The sequence below is a fragment of the Cavia porcellus genome, unplaced genomic scaffold, assembly GCF_034190915.1.
Source record: "Cavia porcellus strain 051 isolate PalLab524CR breed Dunkin Hartley unplaced genomic scaffold, mCavPor4.1 scaffold_21, whole genome shotgun sequence".
NCBI lineage: Eukaryota > Metazoa > Chordata > Mammalia > Rodentia > Caviidae > Cavia > Cavia porcellus.
The window spans coordinates 8,615,341-8,627,009 of NW_026947504.1; the positions used below are offsets into that span (position 1 = coordinate 8,615,341).

Below are 11,669 nucleotides of genomic sequence, written 5' to 3' on the forward strand. Positions count from 1 at the left end.
TCTCCTAGCATCTATTCTATTATTATGTAGCACTTTGGCTATGACCAAAACCATTCCAAGTTTCAAAGATACTCCTACAGAAGGTTAAATAAAGGTTAAAGATAGATTTTCTGATTCTGGTTCTAAAAGCTCCACTTATAATGGTATACCTCTTGAAACAATAATTGTTTCTGTAGCAGAAACATGATGTTTGTCTAGTCAGAATAAAATGTTGTTCCCTTTGGAAAAGATAATCATTCTCACTTTTGGCACCTGAAAAACGAAGGCACCTAACCATAGTTATTGATGGAATGAATCTTGAAAACTTGAGAGAAACAAGTTCCAGTAGTAAGAGCTTTAAATGAAGCTAACCAGTTTCATAGCAGAGTATAGTGGTACATGCATGCCTGTAATCCCAGCACAAGGGAGGCTGAGGCTGGAGGATTGCCATGAGTTCAAGCTTTGCCTGAACTACATAGCCAGACCTTGTCAAAAATAGAGTATATTTCCATTTATGTACTTACTAAATATTTCTTATAAATTATGAGAAACTTGAATCAAATTATGGATTTGCATAATGTGTTCTACACCAGTATCTCACTTCATTTTCTACCAGCTCACAATTCACTGCTGTTAAGGAAATCTCCATAATGTCTTCGTGTGCTTTTTACAACTTTCTCTAATCTGTACTGTCTCACAGTTAACCCAGTTTCACACTCCCTGACAGATCTTCTGAAGTGAACTATGGACATTTCTTTTTCTCTTACCACCAAGTAGTGAAAGGATTTTGTTCATATTGACAGTCAGCTACATCCTCATTTCAGGTTTATAGGCTTCTCAGAAAGGTTACAAACTCCTAGCAACCAGCAATCACATCTTGTATTTATATATTCCTAACCGAACACAGTAATTGTGTAGAGAGTGGAGAAGGACATTTAATAAGTGCTTAAAACAAATATAACATTGTCATAGGCTATAGAAAACATAAAACAATGATTACAAAGGATCAAATATATTTCTAATCACTTAAATATTTGTCTCTGGAGCACACGAATGTGAACAAAAATTTAGTAAGCTTTCAAAAGAGACTGTGAAAATCTGTGGAGACACATGGTGGCGCTGCAGGATAATCCTCGGGAAATACAGTGTAGGAAGCTGGGAAACTGTGCACACAGAGAATTGGGGAAGGCAGAAAGATAAAGTCCTCACAAAACCTAGAAGCCATTCTACAGGGTTAAAAATCCTTAGGCTTCCAAAGATTTAGTGGACTACTCAAAAAACACAATTCCTAGAAGTGCATCGTGGAGCTGAGGCCATTCTGCAGGAAGTCCTCAGTAAAGGAGCTATGGAGAATCCAGCGAAAGGCACACTGCAAACAAGGCAAGTCCTGCTTCTCTTTGCTTTGTTGGGAATATCTCGGGGGGACCCTGAGCCTGGGAGTTTTTCGGTGGAGGAAGAAATGCCCAGCGGGACCTTTGTGGGCAATTTGGCAAAAGATCTAGGGCTGGAGGTGGGTGAACTGTCCCTGCGGGGGGCTCAGGTGGTCTCTAATGATAACAGACAGCCTTTGAAGCTGGACATAAATACCGGGGATTTGCTCTTAATGGAAACACTAGACCATGAAGAGCTCTGCGGCTCCACGGAGCCCTGCGTATTGCATTTCCAGGTGTTAATGAAAAACCCTTTGCAGTTTTTACAAATTGAACTTCAGGTCAAGGATATAAACGACCACTCTCCCATCTTCTTGGAGAAAGAAATACTCCTAAAAATCCCAGAGAATAGTCCTGTTGGTGCTGTGTTCTTAGTAGAGAGTGCAAAAGATTTAGATGTAGGAAACAATGCCATAAAAACCTACATAATAAGTAACAACTCTCATTTCCACACTAAAATGAGAGTCAATCCAGACAACCAGAAATATCCGGAGTTAATTCTGGACAAGGCACTAGATTATGAAGAGCAGCCACAGTTCAGTTTCATCCTTACTGCACTGGATGGTGGGTCCCCACCCAGGTCCGGGACTGCCGTGGTTCAAGTGGTTGTTGTAGATACTAACGATAATGCTCCAGAGTTTGAACAACCATTTTATGAGGTAAAGATTCCAGAGAACAGCATCCTTGGTTCAGTGCTTGTCACTGTCTCAGCAGGGGATTTAGACTCTGGAATAAATGGGGAAATCACATACACGTTTTCTCATGTATCAGAAGATATTCAAAAAACATTCAAAGTCGATCAAAAGTCTGGAGAAGTTAGTTTAACGGCATCCTTGGATTTTGAGACAATTGAATCATACTCCATAATCATTCAGGCTACAGATGGGGGAGAGCTTTTTGGAAAATCCACACTCAGAGTTCAGGTGATGGATGTGAACGACAATGCCCCGGAAATTGCCATATCTTCAATTACCAATTCAGTACCAGAAAATTCACCTGAGACTGTAGTTTTGGTTTTCAGTATCCGAGATAGAGACTCTGGGGACAATGGGAGAATGGTTTGTTCTGTCCCAGAAGATCTACCATTCGTGCTGAGAACTTCAGTTAAGAATTATTACACCCTAGAAACGGAGCAAACATTGGACAGAGAGACCACAGCGGAGTACAACATCACCATCACAGTCACCGACCTGGGGACGCCCAGGCTGAAAACCCAGCACACCATCACCGTGCTGGTCTCCGACGTCAACGACAACGCCCCCACCTTCACCCAAAGCTCCTACACCCTCTCGGTGCCCGAGAACAACAGCCCCGCCCTGCACATCGGCAGCGTCAGCGCCACAGACTCAGACTCGGGCACCAACGCCCAGCTCACCTACTCGCTGCTGCCGCCGCCCCACGACCCGCTCCCGGGCCTCGCCTCGCTCGTGTCCATCAACGCCGACACCGGCCAGCTGTTCGCGCTGCGGGCGCTGGACTACGAGGCCCTGCGCGCCTTCGAGTTCCGCGTGCGCGCCACCGACCGCGGCGCGCCCCCGCTCAGCGGCCAGGCGCGCGTGCGCGTGCGCGTGCTGGACGCCAACGACAACGCGCCCTTCGTGCTGCACCCGCTGCAGAACGCGTCCGCGCCCTGCACCGAGCTGCTGCCCCGCACCGCCCAGCCCGGTTACCTGCTCACCAAGGTGGTGGCGGTGGACGCCGACGCGGGCCAGAACGCCTGGCTGTCCTTCCAGCTGCTGCAGGCCAGCGAGCCCGGGCTGTTCAGCGTGTGGGCGCACAGCGGCGAGGTGCGCACCGCCAGGCCGCCGGGCGAGCGCGACGCGCCCAGGCAGCGGCTGCTCGTGCTGGTCAGGGACAACGGCCAGCCGCCGCTGTCGGCCAGCGTCACGCTGCACGTGCTGCTGGTGGACGGCTTCTCGCAGCCGCACCTGCCTGGGCCCGAGGCGGCGGCCGAGCGCGCGCAGGCCGACCCGCTCACCGGCCCCCTGGTGGTGGCGCTGGCCTCGGTGTCGTCGCTCTTCCTGTGCTGGCTGCTGCTCTTCGTGGCGCTGAGGCTGTGCGGGAGGAGCGGGCGGGCCGCGCTGCCTGGCTGCCCTGCGCCCGAGGGCCCCTTTCCGGGCCAGCTGCTGGACGTCAGCGGGGCGGGCACTCTGGCCCACAGCTACCAGTATGAGGTGTGTCTCACTGGAGACTCTGGCACAGATGAGTTCAAATTCCTGAGACCATTTTTCCCCAGCCTCCCACCCCAGAGTGCTGGGGAAGAAACAGAAGGAAAACCTGCTGTCCGGAACAGTTTAGGGTTCTCCTAGAGGTCTCATTTTGATGCTGTGTTTTCTGCATGTGGATGTCGTGGAGAAAAATTTCACCTCTAGGTATAGCTTTGATTTTCCTTTTGTAATGGATTTTCCCACTGAATTTTGTTTTTCATAACTTATGAAACTCTAATTCTACTTTTTATAAGTTGTGCTGCAAATGTAACTTCGGGCCCACGGTATTTGTACTATGCTACACCATGGAACTGTACCCCAAGCTCAAGTCTCCCCAGCTTTTGGTGTTACATAATTGTTTATCTTTATTTGTAGTTAAGTCATTTTATTCTGCCACTCAGGAGTGTTTGCTTTTTTAGAAATTCTTGAGAAAATAAAAGTTATCTTTGCTCATGTTTGTCTCTCCTATTGAAGTTGCACTCACATTTATGCTTATGGTAAAATAAATCATTGAAAATAGTTTAAATCTTAAAGCTCTTCTTCATTTGTCTATAAGTTTTCCTTGTGGCTTAATAGTGATTGTGATTTTCAACTATTGTGTTAGTTTTAATTAACATTTAAAATGTGATAATTGAAAATACTCTTGAAATCATATACTATATACTGTAAAGATAAAATATTGGTTAGAAAGAGCCAAAAAAAAAAAAAAACTATGGGCATATCACACAGTACAAGGACCTAGGTTTCATCTCTATAGTTGGGAAAAATGAGAAGAAAAAGAGGGGGGAAACGAAAAGGAGAGATAAAAGAGGGGAAGGAGAAAGAAGAAGACAAGTTTCTTCCTCACTTGTGCTGTAAAATGATTCTGAAGGCTGCTGATATCATGGCCACTCAGAATTTTGGAGTAGGACAGTGTCATTTTCTACGTGTCTTACAAATGTTACAAATATTATAAAAATGGAATGAGACCAAGTCAAACAAAAGCACCCAAGTAATAATTGTATAGTATAAAGCAGGATTGTGTCCGAATGTGTGTGTTTTTGTCAGTGTTTTAGCATGAAATATACACCATAAGCAGTAATTTTAAAACTTTTAAACCATCATAGTAAAATTGCTATATATGTTTATGCAACATACAAACATAATAGAAATGTTTAGTAAATAATGCTTAGTTTTTTGTGATGCATCACACACATGACTGCTCATATTATTTCACTGGGTTTTTTTTTCTTTTTTGTCTTTTTCATTTTTATCGGTACCAGGGATCGAATTCACAACCGCCTGCTTGCAAGGCAGGTGCTTATGTCACTGAGCTAAATCCCCAGCGTTTTAATCTTTAAATGTGGTCCTAGTCCAGTCAATTGACCTCATGACCTATTAATGAGTAGCAATACAAATTTTAATAAATGCTTTTCCTGGAGATACAAAAGCGTGATATATTTGGAGCACTAAATAACAAAAGATACACCTTTGGTATCTAACTTGAAAGAGATATTCAGTCCATCCTAGGAAGTTTTGTCTTACCTTGCATGAGGATCGACCAACCATTTTTGCTAATAACCTGGTTCCATGCAGGCATCCGTGTTTGGGGTGGGGAGGGGGGCATCGGTGTTTATGAGAGGAAGTTTCCCAAAGAAATTTCATCAAAAAGTCTAAGGTCTAGAAGGAAAAGTATAGATGAACAAATAAATAATCACAGAGCTAGAGTGTATGGGAGAGTGTTCTGACAGACAATTGGCATAAAAAAGAATAAGTGAAAAAGAATAAAGTGTGATTACTTCTAATTCTATAGTCTAGATTCAATGCCAAAAACTGACTCTTGAAGATAGATTTAAAGTTTATTTTAATATTTTAGAGGGGATGTTAGCCAACTGATAATTCTTGAAAGTACAACTCTAATATATTCAAGACAACCCAATATTTATATCTCTTGAAAGCCATTATTTCATGATCAGTCTGGTGAGCTGTGTGGACCAATTTGGAATCTTGGCATCCAAGTGAAATAAGAAAATAAGTCAGCTATGCCATGTGGACTAATTAAATTCTAAATTTTATTTTTGGTAATGAATAAAGGAGCAATATTTTGTCCTTTATGTGAAAGCTTTTTTACATAGGGAACAAAAACAGATATTAGTAAATCAGTCAAGTATTATGATTATTATCTGTCCTTATACATTTGGCAAGGAAGATATTAAGAATTACTAGCTTAAACAGACATAAAATCTTACAGTGTTCTAGAAAAATATATAGACTACAAAGGTAAAAAGTAAAAATGGGAGCCAGTGTGGTAGCACATTCCTGTAATCCCAGCATTTGGGAGGCTGAGGCGAGAGGATCATTGTGAGTTCAAGTCCAGCCCGGGCTACAAAGTGAGCCCAAGGCCAGTCTGAACTGCATAGAGAGACCCTGTTCCAAAAAAAGATTATAAAAAAGTAAAAATGACCAATTTATACACACTAGACTAGCTAAGATCAAGAAGAGAAGACAGCAAAGGCTGACAAGGATATGATAGTACTGGTGATTACACATTGCTGCTGGTGATTTAATACGTTATAGAACTTTGGAAAACGGCTTGGCAACTCTTCAAAATGTTATACACGTAGATACTCTGGGACTCAGAAAGTATGTAGCCAAAACGAAATAAGAATATAGGTCTATACAAAGCAACTTATCCAAAAATGCTCATACAGGTATTATTCATAACCCAAATTGGGAACAATTCAATGGTCCATCAACAAATGGGTAAAGGGATTATTTTAAATAATAAGCATTGATTTTAAAACTTTTAAACCACGATAGTAAAATTGATATATATATATATATATATATATATTATGCAACATAAACATGATAGAAATGTTTTGTTTTATTATTTTAAAGAGATTATTGTTCAGCAACAAAGTGGAATGAAGAACAACAGAATTGAACCTGAAAACATGCAAAATGAGAAGCCAATCATAAAATATCACATTGTATGATTCTGTTTATATGTAATGGTCAAACTAGGCAAATCTATCGAGATGGAAAGCACATCCGTGGTTGCCTAAGACTCAGGAAAGTTTTCTTTTCTATATTAATCTTTACCTGAGCATAATTATGACACATTTTGATTACTGCTTTGTCAAATGTTTTAACCTGCAATCTCCATAAAGACAAATATTATCTCTATCTTGGGTCATGTCCTTACATATGTATTTTTAATACCAAAAGAAAGGGTCTAGCACTCCTATACCTGATGTATTTAATAAACTTTATGCATTCTTAATCTGGTATATATTAACTGAAAAAATGAATGATGTAACTACAACTGACTGGATTCTACAAATATTTCTTTGTAACACTTATGAAATAGTCTAGATAAAATATTATTTATTCAGTTCAGTATATTTTAATGGATCTTTCTGTGTCAAGCATTCAAAGCAATGATAATTCAATGCATAATACAGACATTATTTGGATTCTGATTCAAACAAACCAACAATATTTTGGAGAGAACTTGGGAAAACCAAATACAGAGGAAAATTATATAAAAATGCTGCTAAGTTTGTTGATTGTGATAGTGCTGCTGTAGTTATATTTTTAAAAGCCTTACCTATTACAAATAATTAGGTATTCCAAAGACAAAATATGATAGGGCTTTGCTTTTGATTTATCAATTTCTTTTTCAAAGAGGAAAAACTCATAGAGACACATGGTGGCGCTACAGGATAAGAAGAAAATTGTACATAGCTAGCAACGTGGGCTCCATTACTGGAACACAGAATGTCAAACCCACTCCGAAAAGAGGCATTAATGGAGCTGCTGCAAGGCTACATTCTTTGCAGGGCTCTCCCATAAAAAAATCAGAGCTTCACCTTCTAAACATAGGGCTGAACTTACATTTTTCACACACATATACATGAAAAAGGCTGTCTGAAAGAACCATGCAGATGAGAGGAGTGGTCACTCCACAGAAAAGGCAAGTGCTGGTTTTCTTTGTTTTGCTAGGATTGTTTCAGGCGGGTACTGAATCTTTGCGCTATTCGGTAGCAGAAGAAAGAGAAATTGGCTTTTTTGTGGCTAATTTGGCAAGGGACCTGGGGCTGGGATTAGAGGAGCTGTCCTCACGGGAGGCCCAGGTAGTGTGTGATGATAGTAAAAAGCATTTGTACCTTGATTTGCCTACGGGAGATTTACTCTTAAATGAGAAACTGGACAGAGAAGAGCTGTGCGGCTCCAGCGAGCCCTGTGTACTGCATTTTCAAGTGGTACTGGAAAACCCTTTACAGTTTTTTCAGGCTGAGTTGCATGTGAGAGATATAAATGATAACTCCCCTACATTCCTGGACAATGAAATACTTATTAAAATATCAGAAAGTACAACTATTGGAACAACATTCTTAATGGAAAGTGCTCAAGATTTGGATGTAGGAAACAACAGTCTTCAAAACTATTCAATTAGCCCTACTTCTCATTTCTATATTAAAATTCGAGATGGTGATGATGGAAAGATATATCCAGAGTTAGTTCTACATAGAGTGCTAGATCATGAGATGGAATCTGAGCTTAGACTAACACTCACAGCACTGGATGGTGGATCTCCACCCAGGTCTGGGACAACACTAGTTCTCATCAAGGTCTTGGACATCAATGACAACTCCCCTGAGTTTTCTCAGGATCTCTATGAGGTACAGGTCTTAGAGGATATGCCTATTGGCTCCTGGATTATCACCATATGTGCCAAAGATTTAGATACAGGAAATTATGGGAAATTATCGTACACATTTTTTCATGCATCAGAAGATATTCGTAAAACCTTTGAAATCAATTCACTATCTGGAGAAGTTAATCTGAAATCAAAACTGGATTTTGAAACCATTCAATCTTATTCTATAAATATTCAGGCAACAGACGGTGGGGGTCTTTCAGAAAAATGTACTCTTCTAATTAAAGTGCTAGATATAAATGACAACACACCGGAAGTGATCATGTCTTCATTTACAAACATGATTCCAGAGAATGCCTCAGAGACCCTTGTAGCCCTTTTTACGGTGCGAGATCCTGATGCTGGCGACAATGGGAGGATGGTTTGTTCTATTCCAGATGACCTCCCCTTTATCCTGAAACCAACCTTCAAAAACTTTTTCACTCTGGTTTCTGAAAGAGCCCTGGATAGAGAGGAAAGAGCCCAGTACAACATCACCATCACCGTCACCGACCTGGGGACGCCCAGGCTGAAAACCCAGCACACCATCACCGTGCTGGTCTCCGACGTCAACGACAACGCCCCCACCTTCACCCAAAGCTCCTACACCCTCTCGGTGCCCGAGAACAACAGCCCCGCCCTGCACATCGGCAGCGTCAGCGCCACAGACTCAGACTCGGGCACCAACGCCCAGCTCACCTACTCGCTGCTGCCGCCGCCCCACGACCCGCTCCCGGGCCTCGCCTCGCTCGTGTCCATCAACGCCGACACCGGCCAGCTGTTCGCGCTGCGGGCGCTGGACTACGAGGCCCTGCGCGCCTTCGAGTTCCGCGTGCGCGCCACCGACCGCGGCGCGCCCCCGCTCAGCGGCCAGGCGCGCGTGCGCGTGCGCGTGCTGGACGCCAACGACAACGCGCCCTTCGTGCTGCACCCGCTGCAGAACGCGTCCGCGCCCTGCACCGAGCTGCTGCCCCGCGCCGCCCAGCCCGGATACCTGCTCACCAAGGTGGTGGCGGTGGACGCCGACGCGGGCCAGAACGCCTGGCTGTCCTTCCAGCTGCTGCAGGCCAGCGAGCCCGGGCTGTTCAGCGTGTGGGCGCACAGCGGCGAGGTGCGCACCGCCAGGCCGCCGGGCGAGCGCGACGCGCCCAGGCAGCGGCTGCTCGTGCTGGTCAGGGACAACGGCCAGCCGCCGCTGTCGGCCAGCGTCACGCTGCACGTGCTGCTGGTGGACGGCTTCTCGCAGCCGCACCTGCCTGGGCCCGAGGCGGCGGCCGAGCGCGCGCAGGCCGACCCGCTCACCGGCCCCCTGGTGGTGGCGCTGGCCTCGGTGTCGTCGCTCTTCCTGTGCTGGCTGCTGCTCTTCGTGGCGCTGAGGCTGTGCGGGAGGAGCGGGCGGGCCGCGCTGCCTGGCTGCCCTGCGCCCGAGGGCCCCTTTCCGGGCCAGCTGCTGGACGTCAGCGGGGCGGGCACGCTGGCCCACAGCTACCAGTATGAGGTGTGTCTCACTGGAGACTCTGGGACTGGTGAGTTCAAATTCTTGAGACCATTTTTCCCCAGCCTCCCACCCCAGAGGGCTGAGGAAGAAACAGAAGGAAATGTTGCTGTCAGGAATAGTTTTGGGTTCCAGTAGTGGACTGATTGTGATTCAATGTTTCTATTTATCCCTCACTTAATGGGATGTAGAATTTGATTGTCATGAGGAAAATTTTGCATGTCAGATATAGCTTTGATGTTGTTTTTGTTCAAAATTTCTAAGGCAGTTATCGCCAATGTTCAAATCCATTACCCCAGTAAAAATCTGGGGCAAAAGGAGAAATTGGCAATCGTTTTGGATTCAAGATTCTATAGAGCAATTTCCTTTAGGCTTAAAAACTTTTGTTAATCTTGACACACATGTGGATACTCTAATCTGTAATCAATTTTAGTTTGTAGTATAGATGCATGCTTTATTATTTCTTGTGCTTTTCTTACTGTTGCTTTAAATTTTTTATTAATAGTTGTATTAGAAAAATATAATCTGTGCTTTTCTTTCATTTCTTTTGTTAAAAATACTATGTGAATTGAGTAATTCATTATAATAATGGCATTTTTATACAAAACAATAATCTTAATCACTTGGAGACACAAACTAAACTATTGAAAACAAATGTCACAATGTATAATTTATTTCTGTGCACCGTCAAATCTGACAAAACAAATATAAAAATCTTAAATCTAGGTGGAAACTTCTTGAGCTGTTGTATTTTCTGTAAAAAAATTGTACATTAAAAGACTAAAAAGATGCTATCCCTCTATATTCAGAGCTTTTATACACTGTTTTTCATGACTCAATTTTAGAGAAAGTTAAATGACCATATTGGATGCAATTAATTTCTTAACCAATTTTCACATAACTGTTGTTACTTTTGTGGAAGAGGATCCTCAAATATAGTGGTTTTTGACACTGCTAATTTTTCCTTCAAATACAACACATTTGCTAGTTTTTGTGTTATTTTATGCTGTTTACTAAAATAGGAAATAGTTCAGAATCTTTTCCTGAGCAAAACAAACTTCTATTGGAAGCGTACAAGGTAAAAACTTTTGAAAATTGAAATGTAGATTTTAAACTGTTAAAAAATAGATTACAATTCAGTGTTAGAATGCTTGCCTATGAGGTACAAGGTCCTGGGTTTAAAAACCCTTCCATCCCTGCCACAAGTCAATGGAGGTGAGGGAGGTGCTTGGAATTCATTAAAGACACTCTAGGTTCAATTTTTAGCACCAACAAATGGAAGGCAAAAGAGAGGATGTGACCACCGATATTTTGTGTCCTTGCTTAGATAACCATAAAGGAGTAGATTTGCATGATTTACATATGCTTCACTGTGTTCAAATCACCATGTGTCAAATCTATAAGCAGGCAATTCAGTGGAAGATTATAGGTAGAGACGTTGATAACTAGAGTACTGAACTACAAATGATACAAATTCAAATTGATAAATATTACTAGCTCAAAATTTTAAAAGGCATACACTAGCAGATAACAAGGAAAAGCTAAGTGCAATATTTTTACTGAGAGGTAATAACATTTTGACTATTCAAATAACTATTATGAGTTAACCAAAACCCCTAAAAGGTGTCATGAAAAGGAATTTATTAAAAGGGAGAGGGAATTTTAAAAGGAGAAACACGAAGTCATAAAAGTACTGAAATGATGTTTAACCCACAGTTTATATCCATATAATACAGGTAAAAATCTTGGATATCAAGGAAATTACATGAACGGTCTGCTTAGAGTTTTCCGATCATATTTAGTGAAATTTAACATGTACATACTCTGTAAACTACACACCTTGTAAAATGATCTGTATAAGTATGTTTATCTTG

The 11,669-nt window shown here is 42.5% G+C and overlaps 2 protein-coding genes across 2 annotated transcripts; both read left to right on the top strand.

Moving 5' to 3' along the window:
- The first annotated feature begins 23 nt into the window (after positions 1–23).
- On the top strand, positions 24–4,142 carry LOC111753695 (protocadherin beta-11-like). Its single transcript, XM_023560498.2, has one exon. The coding sequence runs from the start codon at positions 1,325–1,327 to the stop codon at positions 3,716–3,718; it is 2,394 nt and encodes a 797-aa protein (XP_023416266.2). The 5' UTR covers positions 24–1,324; the 3' UTR covers positions 3,719–4,142.
- A 149-nt stretch (positions 4,143–4,291) lies between these two features.
- Positions 4,292–10,589, top strand: LOC100718061 (protocadherin beta-14-like). Its single transcript, XM_063232241.1, has one exon. It carries the CDS (start codon positions 7,540–7,542, stop codon positions 9,931–9,933), a length of 2,394 nt encoding a protein of 797 aa, XP_063088311.1. The 5' UTR covers positions 4,292–7,539; the 3' UTR covers positions 9,934–10,589.
- Positions 10,590–11,669: the final 1,080 nt, after the last annotated feature.